At 36.3% G+C, this 14668-nt stretch overlaps 1 protein-coding gene and 1 pseudogene across 3 annotated transcripts in view; both read left to right on the plus strand.

Annotated features, from left to right (window-relative positions):
- The window catches only part of Nkain2 (sodium/potassium transporting ATPase interacting 2), a 978239-nt gene that overhangs the window by 435805 nt on the left and 527766 nt on the right, over window positions 1-14668 (plus strand). For all 3 annotated transcript variants that reach the window (XR_013108250.1, XR_013108249.1, XM_076927919.1), the window contains one exon: window positions 11537-11674. Coding sequence is in view for 1 of the 3 variants with exons in the window: in XM_076927919.1 (XP_076784034.1) it covers window positions 11537-11674 (138 nt within the window). In the remaining 2 variants the exon portion in view is untranslated. The remainder of the gene's footprint in view (window positions 1-11536; window positions 11675-14668) is intronic.
- Window positions 6789-7266, plus strand: LOC143440694 (CGG triplet repeat-binding protein 1-like; annotated as a pseudogene).

Consider the following 14668-nt stretch of genomic DNA (forward strand, 5'->3'; position numbering starts at 1 on the left):
TCTAAATGACACAGAAAACATGGTATTTGCACGCCAGAAAGAGAATACTTCACAATAAAATCTAAAATGTTCCTGCTGCCAATGGAAATGCCATTCTCCTGTAGTACTAGTTAGAATTTCTGATATAACCCACCACCACAGTTACTGTTGGACATGTTAGCAGTCTTGATAACAGCTCCTTTCATTCCAACCCTTGAGTGCCCTTTAGCAGTCAGAGTAAGTGAGGCTGTCATCCCATTTTCCATCCTTGTGAAATTGAATTTTATGAAAGAGATGTCACCTAGAGTTTGAGAAGTGTGATTGACATCTTCCACGTTGCTGCCTTGTACTAGTCAAAATAAAAATAATGATAATAACTGTATACTGAAGCATGTGCTTGTGTCTGAGTTTGTGGAGAAGACGAGCACCTCAGAGAGAAAGAAAAGTGAGGAATAGCTCAACATGTAGGTCATTCCATCACTATGATGCCATGTTACCAATAAGACCTTCCAGCTTTTCACCCTCAATTATGCTATATACAATGTGTATATATATATAATATATACTTAACAGGAAGATCTCAAAATCCTGATGGCATTCTCCACCTATTACCTCACCTCAGCTAATATGAAGAGGGTGAATGCCTCCCAGTGGCATTTTGTCTTGGGTTCTTACAATAATTGTGTATAGTGGCATATAAGTGGATTTTCAGACCAAACCTGAAATCTGCCTTTATATTCTTGTCTAATAAAGGTACATGGTACATATTTTAGACCCTTTGTCACTTCTTAAGAACAAAAAGGCTGATAAATTGTAATTCTTCATATGGCAAATTTAATGTATTTATTACGAGTTTTCATTCAAAATATCAAGAGATTTCTGTGGATAGATCCATTTTCTATGAGAAACAAACCCTTATGATACGTAAAAATAAGAACCTTACACACTAGTTCTGTTTGGCGTAATAGATTTGAAAGTCAAGAGTCAGCAAATATTTGATGCTGTGCAGCTTACAGATTTTCCCTATTTAGTATATGTGTTTCCTATTAAAATATCACCTGCTGTGCCCTGTACCAATCATGTTACCCACAGAATGATGGTTGTTTATATTTGCTGGGTGAACACTGGGATACTTGGGAGTGAATTAGAAACGTGTATGTAAACATAATGAGGATGTACCTGATAGACTTATTCTGGGTCATCTCTGATCCAATTTCTGATATAATATATATTTCTGCTATAATATATATCATAGTCGATATGGATTCCTCTAGAGAACATAGCAAAATGTATCTGATCAGCTCATTGGTGATTCTTATTCCCAACTCTCTCTAAGACCTAGGACAAAACTCAGGGGGCTTAGGGTTTTTAATAGCTCATCAGTGCTTATAAAATATATGACATAAAATTCCACCACTGAAGTTTTCCAAATGCTGCATAGCTTTCTCTGAATTGTGAGTATTTTACTTTTTTTATTGACTCGATCTTGACTTTGTTGACATGTTGTGAAGAGACAATTCAAGGTCTAGTGGCTGTGTCGCATTTCGAAACTCACACCTGTAATGTGCTTGAGTGACACATGAAAACTCCCCAGAAAAACTGTCATTTTGATATGTTCTGAGTATTCTGAGGGGTTACCTTTTCATAGAGCAAAATTATAGACTCCACAGAGAAATCAAAGCAATGATATCGCAACCAAAAGGACCTCTCCTATAAATAGGTTAGTCCATTTCACATGGATATACTGAGATTTAAAGCCTGGTAAAAGATTCTTAGGCTGTAACAGCTTGAAATGAGTTTGCCACATCACTTCTAATAGTGTTGCTTGTGACTTCATGGGAATATTATTTGCTAACTGCATTGATAGCAGAAAAATAACGGTTCAGCTTTTTTCAAAGCAATGTTCTGCTATATCTGTGACATTATCCGTACCACGAATTACACTGTTAGTAAGGGCTAGAATAATAGTGATAATTACAACTGTTTTGTAGGGCTGATGATGACTTTGTGAATTTGAAAATCAAAGACATCAGGCATAAAAATAGATAGCAGGGTTTTTCGCAGAGGACGGGGTGTTCTCTATTGTGCCCCAGGAAAAAAGATCTCTTATATTCCTTTTCCTATTGAGTTAGGAAGATATTGGTGCAAAACTACTAAAAAGTGTAAATAACATACCATAAATATCTAGTGTGTTCACTTGTCTATGGCTTGTTGCTGAAAACAAGGTTATATGTGTCAGAAATCAGGGATTGTTCTTAGCACTATAATCATGATATTAAACATGATTTTATTGATGGTAGCTCAATGGATGCAGGTTTTTGGAAATAAATGTTTATTTTACTGCATTTGAAGAGTCTTAAAATGGCAATAGAGAAAACAAGGTTTGGTAACTGGGTTTTGTTCATTTTTACCAGGTTTCCATAATATGTTTGAGAGATGATATGTCAGAGGAAAAAAATCATTCCTCAATAGCCTCCTTCCACCAAATTTAGATTTTGGTGGATATCTGCTGTGGTATAATTTATATTCATGACCAAAATTATGAGAAACACTTAATTATTTCTAACTGAAACCTAGTAGGAGTTGAAAAATCTAGAATGTTATTTCTAGTAAAATACTGGTATCTGAATTTGTATGCAGGTTGAAATGTGTCTTAATAATAGCAATCATCTTAAGATGCAAACCATGCATTTAATACATGCCCTGTATAGATATTACTCTTCATTTATCTTCATGAAGACTGCAGAAGATAATACATTCTAGTCCTCCATTTTACAGATAAAGACAATAAGATTTATAGATACTAGAGGAACTACGATGGTCACACTATGAGTTGGAATTTTAATATCAATTTATAATTTTAAAATATGATATTTCCACAAGAACGTCATGCCGATGTTGTTCTAATCAAAGTGATGCAGGCCAGTTCAATTTTCTATGGTGTCAGAGAGTCCCTTGCTGTTGTTCAGACTCTGATAATGATGTTGGCAATGGTTAATTTCCTCTTAGTGAATGTCAATTATTTAGAAGAAGAGATGGTTTGATTTAAGTATAAAGAAACGTCATTTCTGACTGATTGTTGCCAAATACCTGATAATTTTAATTTGTTCTCAAGGATATATTCAATATGCACACACAGACACACACAGACACAGACACACACACACATACACACACACACACACACACACACACACACACACACACACAAACATTTATTTAAATATCTACAGTTACCCAAGTGCAACTAAACTCTCTTGGGTGAAAACCCTGTTACATTGGTCTGCAGCTACTACATAATCACTACAGAAGATAATTAAATTATATAATCTTCATGCTTTAGGTGAACCAAATTTCATACCGAGATGGAAGTATTGTCTCTTTTATATAATGTTTGAAAAGTGACATGTGTATTTACTTTTATTTTGTCCACCAAAAGCAAAAACAGAAATATGATCTCCCTTTTTATATGGTATTTTGATTTTCAGACATTGTGACATTATGTGGTAGTCTAAAGACCTGTGCATTCCTTCCATGTTGTAAAGGCACAGCAAGCCTCTAAGAGATTTACAAATTTATTGGGCTGTAGATTAAAGCTATGAGAAACTTACATGCAAACTCAGGCTACACATGTTCTTTGAGGTCAGTGTGGTCCATAGGCATATTAGTCTGTTTTGTGTATTCATAGTAGTTGCTGCCAAAACTTAGATGCAAATTAAGTACCTAAATTAAAATGGAAAGCCGTAATAAAGTTCAACAAGTTACATTTATGACTGCACAATGTGCTCATATGGAAAACCTTGTGGTATTTCCCTGAAAGGGTTAAAATATTTAAGGAAAATTGTACCATATTTATTTTTTGAGACAAGGAAAATCCTTGTCACAATCTCAGAAGAAAAAGAAAGAGCGAATTGCATTTTAGGCACTCTGTAAAACAAACAAAATAGTCAAATAATATTTCTTCAATTTTGTTGTTGAGTTTTAACACAAAATGGAAGTCTGCTAGTAATATACCAGTCCAAATAGGGATTACAACAAAGATACAATATAATGATAAATGCATAATGGAGCAGACTGCAATCATCACTCACATTGTTGATCAAAGATTAGCCCTTAAATCTGTTAAGATTACAAACTCTGTAAAAGTAGTAATGGGGAGAGCTTGATTTGTGGACCAAGGCATTAATGGCAACTAATGGTATTGTGTAGAAGATAAAAAGAAGGACAAAATTTGTCTATAAGAAAGGGACAATTACAAAAGCTTTTTGTGCTAGATATTTAATGTGAAAATACTGCAGGGGCATACACAATAGTACTATATGTTTTCAAGGTCAGGTCCTTACATTTATATATCAGATGATTTGAAGGACATCAGGTAAATAAATTTGAAAGACCCTGTGGATAAAAACAGAATACTATTAGAAATGCATTAAGGGAAACAATAAATAAAATAAAAGCAAACCATGAGTTTTGCCTTCACCAAAGATAAAATAATGTCACAAACTGAAATTATGGGTAAAGGTACTCTGTATTATTCCAAAAGAAAAAAACTAATGAAACAACATATTTTCTATATCAGTATTCAACACAACAAAAGGATACACAAGTATGCATGTGTGTTCATACCATACGTGTGTGTGTTCATGTATGTCTCTGTGTGTGGGGGGGCAGGGGGCAGAACTCTGTGTTGGATGCCTTTCTCAATAATTCTTCTACTTGAACCTGGGACTTGCTGACTGGGCTAGATGGCTGGCTAGCAAGGACCCAGGATTTTCCTCTCTCCACTGTTCCAGCTCCTGGATTGCAGGCATCAAATTTGGTACTTGGTTTCAAGTACTACTGTCAGACATTTGGCATTTTAGAATCCTTAATCTACAAACTCTGTCCTTGAATTTGCACATGACTGAGGAGGCATATGTATTTTTCCAGGACATAGAAGAGGATTTTTAACAATATCCTATGCTTATATTTATAACTCTTCCTGATGGAAGTAAATCTGAAAAAAAATCTGAGCTATGCTTAAAAATTGTCACACTTCTTAGACTCACTGAATGGTCCCATTCTTCAGTATAGCTTTAGACTTTAGCATATGTGATAAAGCTATTTATTATATACAGTAGAAAAAGAGAAAGGAAGAGATAAACGTGTGTGTATGTGTGTGTGTGCACATATGACATCATTTATAAGGTTATTTTGTCTTCATAATCTCATAAAGAAGGAGCTAATAGTTCTGTCATATGAACCTAATTAATATTGTTAAATTTTCATTTTAACCTTAAAACTTAGCAAGTACATTATTGGCTATTTGTTCTTATAACTAATGATAGCAGTATTATCTTCTCGTGCAATTGGTGCATTTGTTCAGAAAGTTCCCACTGCTTGACTGATATGCTCAATGCTTTTCCCCTGCTGTGTCCTCACAGTTGTGATGCTCAAAATACAGAGACTACGGGGGGGGGGGGGGGAGGTGTTTGTTTGTTTTGTTCTTGCTGTTGTCTTTCATTGGTGTTTATGTATAGGCAAAAAAGAAGGAAGCTCAATGTAGAAGTGAGCTTCCATATACATTAAGTTGTTCTGTCAAAAGAACTACTTAATCCTTAGCTCTAGTTATTCAGGTACCCAATAATCATCCGGCATTGTCCTTGGTTACAGATAAATCTCATTTATCTTGCTGAATACTCAAAATAGTGGAAGGAAAGTCTCAGCTTCCTAGTACCAGTTCACTGTTTATGTAGCTGTTAGAGTCAAGCCTTAGAGACTTCCTGTGATTATTAGCCAATTAGAATATTTTACTGCTATAGGCGCTATGATGGATTTAGCATATACAAGGAAACAAAGATCTTATGATCATCAACATCACCACCACTATCTCCCCTTCATCTTACCTCCTCTTCCTCTTCTCTTTTTTTTTTTTCTCCTTCTACTTCTAACCCTGCAAAGATGCAGTGACAATGATCTGTTTAGGTTGGGTCTATGATAATTAAAGTTATTTCATGGTTCAGACTTTGCTTTAGAAGATGGGGGTATTATGCAAACAGCTGTTGCAAATTTCTCCTCTCTCTCAAGTCCTCAGGAGGAAGTCTGATGCTTAGGTAAAACACTGAAGTGGGAATGATGCCTACTCAAGAAATCTTCAAACCAGGCCATATGTATTGTTTTAAATAATAATAAAAAAAGCATACGGGTAACATTATATGGACTGAACAGTTTGTATGTATATATTTAAGAATATTATATGTGTGTGTGTGCGCACACACACACACACACACACACACACACACACACACGCACACTCTTAACAACAAAGAAAGAGCCAATGCATTCATTTGGGATAGAGGAGAGGAAGGGCGGAGGAATGGGGAGGAGAAAAGAGAAGGTAGAAATAATGTAATTATGCTATAATAAAAATATGCATTGGGGGTTAGCTCCAGCGTGGCGTAGCGGCAGGAGCAGAAGCAGCAGGAGCAGAGGGCTGCAGCTGCAATGGGATCTCCTCATCCCTTGCTTGACCTTTTCTTCTTCCTCTTTTCATTCCTGGCGAGGGCTCTTGCACATACCCTAAGGAAGCAAAGGCATGTTCCCAGCCCCGCAGGGAAAATAGGGTGCAAGCCCAAAAACTGTTTCCCCACCACCACCTGTTGCAAAACTGAGTCGAAGGTGTCTCCGGGTCTGAACAAACTCATTGCTAGGATTGGATGCGTCTGTAGTTTGCATCAAAAAACCGTCTCTACTTAATATCAAGAAAAAACAAGCAAACAAACAAAAAACCCAACTGGAAATGAAGTCGAAGAGCCTTATTCAGAGACAAAATGGAATGATATGTTGTCACAGCAGCACCTGCTCGAAATCATTCTAAATCTGCTTTGTATGGAACCCTCTGGTCACTGAGTTTAGAGGTGAACTTGATGAAGACGGAGAAAAACTCTTCTGCACTTCTTGCATTGTGGTGCTGAATAATGTTCGCAACTCTACCATAAGACTCGTAAAGAAAAAGGCAGAATTTGAAGAGCAAAATGTGAGAAAGAAGCAGAGGTCCCTGACTGCATCTCTTCAGTGCAACAGTACTGCGCAGACAGAGAAAGTCAGTGTTATCCAGGACTTTGTGAAAATGTGCCTGGAAGCCAACATCCCCCAGGAGAAGGCTGATCATTCAGCAGTCCGAACATTCCTGTTTCGGACATGGGAACAACGGATGGGTCCATACCTAAGTCAGACCAGCTGTGGAGAGCATTTCTGCCTGATGGATACGAGAATGAAAATCAACTCCTCAGCTCACAAGATTGTTGACAAGGCAGTTATGACCACGTGATCAAGATAAATAATGTGGAGTATTAAAGTTAATGTGTTGATTGTGTGGTTCATTTTTATATTTATTTCATTTTAAATCATATGATACAGAATAGTTTTGCAATGTGTATCTAGTTACAGGCAAAAGAAAGAAACCTCGCTGCAAAACTTACTAGTTTTAGTCACCGGTGATATAAACTAAAATTTAGCTATAAAGTATATTTAGGCTATCTGAAACCTGGTGGTTACCTTTAAAACTGATGGATGTTCTCCTGAAATGTTTATGCATGGAAGAACTTGCCTGCATTTGTAGCCCTGTTGCCATGTATGATTTTTTTTCTTGTGAGGTTATGTAATTATTTGGATTGGGAACTAGCCATGAAGACTGAAACTGCTGCCAGGCTATACCTGTGCCAGGACCTTAAAGAAGTTCAAATTCTTTTCAGAATAGAGTAGAGGACGGGAAATGTCTTCTTTGAGCTTAAAATCTCTAGGAGAAATGACTGTTCAGATTACATCCTACTCGTATGTGAAACAATTGCCTAACCTTTACTTCCTCACGTAAAGACACGTATTAAGTAGCAGCTTCAAGTGACCAAAAGACTAAAATCTCTCTTAATATCTTTGCCAAAAGCCATGAGGGATTTTGCAGTGATGAGATTTTAGTCTTGAACCATGAACAAAAATTTTCAAGCCATAGTTTTTATGTTAAATACCATCCTGGATTTGCCATCTTTATGTCTTGGTATTAAGACTACAAGACTGATTCTTTTAATTTAAATACACTGTCGTTCCGTTTTCTCTTTTTACAAAGAATTGGTTACTTTTTTTTGGCAAATACAACAAATAAGAAAATTGCTTTCTATACATTATTTTTTCCCTAATATTTTATAAGAGTTTATTTAGGTAAGTAGACTAGAAATGAGTTTTAGTTTTAGTTTTACTTTTACTGCTTTGCCTCTGGTGATGCAGGTTTTGAAACTTAGATGCTAAACAATCCAGAAAACGAGGCAAGAATTTTATAGTAAAAATAAAACAGGATGCTGAGTCAAATACTCAGTTCTGTTAAAGGTCAACCATGTTTAGGTTCTCTGAACTTCACTGTTCTGCAAGCTTATTAGAAGTAATTTAGCTCAGTAAGTCCTTTTCATCAGATCCTGCTGGTTATATTTTTTAAAAGTTTAGTAACTGAAGACTCAGATTACAAATTTAATATTAAGAAAAATCAAATAGTTGAAAAGATTGAAGGCATATTTTTATTTTAAATCAGTGGCAAGATGCCCTAAGTGACTTGAAGTTATCTTTGGGGTCATTGTGCTGCAAATTTCCATTAAACAAAAAGCCAAAGTTAATAGAAAAAGAAATTCATGGGGTTTGTGTTTTGATTTTTTTTTCCAACAGAGGATTTTTTTACATAGCCCTGGCTGTCCTGGAGCTCACTTGAGGCTAGCCTCAAGACCCACCTGCCTATTTCCCTTCTGAGTGCTGGGATTAATGGCATGTACTATCACACCCAGCAATAATTTGTGTTTTTAAGAACAGCTTATCTTATGGGTCTTACAGATTTAACATTCCCAATTCAAGTTGTCAAAGTGACCACTTGCTTTGTTTTTACTTTAAAAGCCTGCTATGGAAGAAGAAAAAAATCAGTTCTCAAAAATTGCAGTTTTTATTTTCTCATGTTTGGTTATATTCACGTAGCACATAAATGCCTAGACTAGTTGTTTTCTAACTGCAGTTGGTAAAACACAGAGACCAGCAGCAAAGTAAACAGTGATAGCTTCCGCTTCCGTAAGGAATTTGCAGGCGACCATGTTTAAATTGCCTAACATGGTAAGAAATCTAAGCAACTAAAATAATTGAGTTTTGTACCACTATTTTCAGAAGAAAAACAATCACTTATTTTTTCAGAATTCCATGTGATTTGGACTGTTTCCTATTGTCTGGGACTATGCACTGTCAATAAACATGGGAGAACAGCTTCTAGTAGTCCAGTAACATGTTTGGTGTTGCACTAGGAAAATAACTCACCTTTGCCTTTCTCACAGTTATTACTGATTCCAGAGTTACTTAGTTCCGATAGAACTGTTTTTTCCAGGCTTTCAATTATTCTCCCATTTTTGAATCTTTAGGGGCATAGTTCATTCTGTTAGGGTTGTATCATGTCCTTAGAATGAGGTTTCCATCCCCTTGGGGGAAAGTTAGTATTAATGTTCCTTCGCCGATTATGAACATTTGTTTCTTGGAACTGGTTAAATTCGTCTCATAAATAACGACAGTGGTTATAGTAGCCTGCGCAAACTGGTGAAGATTTGCAAAACTAGGATTGGCATGTTAGATAACACATGAAGGGTGTCTAAGGTGTGTGCTTCGTGAGACAGGCAAAGTGAACTTATGTACAGAAGCTTTCAGTCTTATATTGTGTTAGTATGATGCTGTACTATAGGACCAATGGCAGCTCTTTATATTAGCTGGTTGCATCATCACAAGCTTTGTAATGTTTCATGTAATCTTACTGTTTTAAATGTAATGTAACCCTACTGTTTTAAACAGTAAATTTGTCTGGTTAGGAATGTTCTGAAATTGGGCATACAGTTGACAAGATTCCCAAGCTAAAACTTTGGCCTGAAAGAATGTGTGTTAGCAAGTACGTAAAAGCAAATTAAGTTTAAGGTGACCTAAAACAAAGGCTAGAAACAAGTTTTCATTTGATTCTTAGTCTTTGTAAGAGCCCTCTGTTTGACTTACCTCACCTGCCATTAAGTGAGGGTAAATCACCTTAAAATAGCTGATTTGCATGGAAGGTTAGTTGTAGAGTTTCCATCCTAGCTTATTTTGGGTTCGGTCATCACTGATGAAATGTGAAGTGGCTATTCTAAACCCTTGTTGATCTCAACTCATACTCCCAGGCTGCTGAGGTAACTACAGTCCGCTACCTAATGCCATTCTACTTGTATCCAGAATACTGTATTAAAATTTTACGATGTTAAAAACTAAATAAAAATATGCGTTATTGAGGGTAGATATCTGTGCATACACATGCCAAACATGAGCCACTGCATGTGTGTAGAAGTCAGAGAACAATTCATGGCAGACAGTTTTCTGCTTCTATTGTATGTTCCATGGATTAAACTGAAATAATCAATCTTATGCAATAAGCACTTTGACCTGCTGAGCCATCTCACTGGCCCCAGATGTGTTTATCTTAAATATGGTGTTTTCTGCTGAAGACAACCCTCATGAAATCACAATGATATGGGTAAAACAGAGGGTTTATAAAACCTCCGTTTCCTTTGAAATCATGGCTGATTTTTTTTTTTTTTTTGAGTTCTGTTGTGGAATATTGAGCTCATTTGTGATGTGTTTTTCTGACCAATAAGCGTACTGTCAGTCCACCTGAGGGCAGGCAAGAAGAAAGCAAACAGGCTGTTTGTTTTGTTAGGTCCATGGAAGGATTTACCAGCAGTCTATATTCAACTATCTAGTGAAAAATAAAATTTCAGAGCTTTGGACAGTTTGTTGCTGTTCCTTGGTTGTGTTTATTTGTATCTTCCCATTGCTTACAATTTTTATATGTCTTAATTGTGAACTGATTTAAAAATAAGACAAATTGTCTTGTGTTTAGAAAAACACAGACTTTTTTTGGTTTGTTTTTGTTTGTTTTCTATTTGGCATTTATTTTTTCTTTTTGAGATTTCTTTTACATCGCCTACATAATGAAAACTCATTTATAACTCTATAGTTTTAGGACTGGAAGGGCCTTTTCCCATCTGCTGAAGTACACTTTTCGGTAAAGGATGAGACACTTGGAGAAGAAATGAGTCATGTGGCCTGTTTTGTTGTGGATCTTCATACAGAATTCTAGTAGTTCATTGACTTTCGTAGTTTTCCTCTGATCAATCCCCAACTCACGGTGTGACATTTATTGAGAACCCAACAAGCCCTGCATGGGGACTTGCATGCCTGTGGTTGATGACTTCAAGTGTTTAATAGCGCACATAAGAATATAAATGTTTGTGACTGTGCAGATGACATCTTATAAACCGTCCTTAGTGTTTCCCTAGAATCACTCCTGAAAGGTAAGTGACTCTCTGTGAATACGCAGATGCTGTTCCTATGCAATATACAGGAACATGCCATTTTCACTGTTAAAAATACCACACACGATAGCAGAGTTATACTTGCTATTTATAATGTCACAGTGATTATTTCAACTTGACTGATGTCTCTCATTTGTGCTGACCTACCCTGTCGTCTTTTTCTATTCTAGGTTTGTGTGCTAGAGAGGCAAATATTTGATTTCCTTGGATATCAGTGGGCACCTATCCTGGCAAATTTTGTACATATTATTGTCGTCATCCTTGGTTTGTTTGGAACTATTCAATATAGACCTCGTTATGTAACGGGAGTAAGTATCATTCCTGCATTTATCTATTTTACTGAACTGGAGAAAGATGTGCACGCTACAGAAATCCCACAAATGGAGTATATCTCCATTTTCAGGAAAGCATAATCTTACGTCAGTGTTCATTTTCATAGTTTCATACTACATCAATAGTAATTAACTTTGGTAATGGTTGTAACCATGTTATATATGCATTAATTGCACATTGGGCAAACGTTTACTTATAATAACAAACAGAACCATGAGTCTATGATTCCAAATTACCAAGTTGTAGTCTATGAATTAAGAAAGTATAGTAATATTGTTTTCTCATTTTTAAATAATTTTATTTCAAAAGTTAAATATACATAGCTTAAAGTCACTGCAAAGAAGTATACTATTGATATGAAAACCTCAGTGCACTTTAGGGATAATAAGTGAATTAGTTGGAAGCTAGAATATTCTGGAACACTGTCTCTGTTTCCTATAATTCTCTTTTTGACTCAGAGGATGTATTTTGCATTCCAATTCAAGTTAAACTTGCTTCACATAAAAGTGATATTCAACTGTTTCAGTTGCTATGGGAACCCTAACAGTATTTTTTTTTTAACTTTGAACATGCCTCAGACTTTAGCTATTACTCTTCATTAATGTAGGGTTTTTTTTTCCCCCAAGTTTAACCTTTTTCTTCCTTTTCTATTTTTGAGGAAGGATAAGTGTATAGTGACTTATTTTAAAAGTTAAAACTAGTTTGTCACAGTGTCTATGTTAGTACATCTGAAGAACTGCCTCATTGAGCCCACACCAACAGGGCTTCTCAACTTTAGGAAACTTGATTCTCATAAAGTGTGCCCTTGCTTGGCCTGTTCTGTATTCCTAAGATGCAGCTTACTGGAACCGAGGCGAGAATGTAGTGAAAGTTGTATCCAAGGGGTTCAATGCCTTGCTCAGGAATTCAGAGAAGCCCATAGCCCATAAATCCAGGAGTGTGCTCAGAGAAAGGACATGTTACATGTGTTGCTAGGTAGTGATCCACATCTTCTAAAAACTGTTCTGTCAAAGGGTAAATATTTTCTATATTTAAGTTATGGTAGTATTGCCCTTTGACAATTTCATACAAATATATAGATTATTGTATCAGATTCACCTCCATTGCTTTCATTGTCTCCTTCACCAGCTGAATTTCTTCCTTTTTCTCTTTTATACAACATCTTGTTTGTATAGGGGTGTGTGTGTGTGTGTGTGTGTGTGTGTGTGTGTGTGTGTGGTGTGGGTATGTGGGTGTGTGCCCATGCTAGTGAGTTTAACTGGGGTTATTTGCATGAGCATACATGAGAGCTTGGGCAACTTACCAGTGAGCTATACCACCACCTGTAGGGAAACGATTCCTCATCTCTAGCAAACTGTTGAATTCTTGTAAATTCTCAAAGAGGAGTCGTGCCTCGTGAACTATTACCTCATATAAGATAAACCGTTGAAGGGCCCAAGCTTGTAGAGACTGGCTATAAATAACTGCATCTGCCAAGAGTTCATGAAAACACTGGTTGTTATCAATCACAGAAAACACTTTTCACAACACTTCTCCCACCTCCCTCCTCTTACTTTCATTTTTCTCCCTCTTGTGATTCTTGGTCTAAGACTAGGTGATGCCAATGTCTTATGCAGGACTGAGTATTTAACACCCATTTACTCTCAGCAGTTGACCAGTTTTGAATCCCTGAGTTAACTTCTGCATACTGCAAACAGAAGCTTTTCTGACCAAGGCTGAGAACATTGCCCATCTATGGATATAAACATAATTTATTAGGAGGCATCTTAACAGCTTGTACTTCTAGCAAATCAATGCTAATAGCACCCATGAGTGGCCTAGCCAGTGGCATTTGACCAGGTTTACGAGATCAGAAATGTATCACCTCATGTGCAGTGTGACCCATATTCAGTGAGAAAGCATCCCATAACCATGCCACCCTTGTACCAGTGAGCAGAACCCACCTGCCAATTCAGCATTGCAACATGCCAAGCCCACATCTGTTATGTCTATGCTGACTCTCCTCTTCCAGAAGCCAGTATTATATTCTTGCTAGGAACGAGAACACTTGGTTTCTGTTTTTGTGTCCTATAGCCAAAGTAAATTGTATCTTCCCAAATACGGTCTTATGGGCAGTTTTTGGTGGGCAACCAAAAGCAATGTCTATACCCTGAGTATTTTTGGTTACCTCCATGACCAGCAGGTCACAGAGCTCACATTTGGCAGTGGGATTTGTGTTTAATAACTGTTGGCTTCTGGGAGCAGCCTGATACACTCAAGTAATGTACTTCTATCAAATGATAATTTTTTTTTTTAGTGAGAACAGAATACCTGCAATGATGTTGCCTCCCTTAAAAAAACGTTTGCGCTTCTTGAGGTTGTATTGAGAAGTTATTATTTTGTGTTCAAGTATGTTCTTGCTTTTATAAAACAAACAAACAGCTACAAAGACAAATTAACAAAGGGAAGATTTCTAAAGGAAAACTCACAATAGCCAAAACATTGGAAATATGTGCTTCCTATGTTCCAGACAATCCGTATAGATTGGTGCCAAAGCATCATGGAAAAGAATCAAACAGTGTAACTAATGATATGAAGCCATTGTGAAAATAAGTATTTTTTCCCCTATAGGCATAGGAGAAAGACAAAAAAAACTATGTTTAATGAGTTTAGCCTGTAGTACTAAATATATATATCAATACAACATTGTAAATGCAGTTTATTCTCAAAAAATATGCACTTCTGCAATAATATGAGTCACTCATCATATGAGAAGCTACTTTGCAGTCTCATATTAGTGAGTACGATTTTTAGTATGTTACTCATAATTATTACATTTTGACAACTTAAGTGCTTATTTTTCAATCACTTTGTAGTTTTACAATGAGGTTTCAAAACAATCTATGTGTAGTTAATAACTATTTTCTAAAGTAAAACATAGTTTTTTTGTAAGTTTTAAAGCAGCTCATAAAATTGGGTTTAGAGTAAAC

The sequence above is a fragment of the Arvicanthis niloticus genome, chromosome 30, assembly GCF_011762505.2.
Source record: "Arvicanthis niloticus isolate mArvNil1 chromosome 30, mArvNil1.pat.X, whole genome shotgun sequence".
Lineage (NCBI taxonomy): Eukaryota > Metazoa > Chordata > Mammalia > Rodentia > Muridae > Arvicanthis > Arvicanthis niloticus.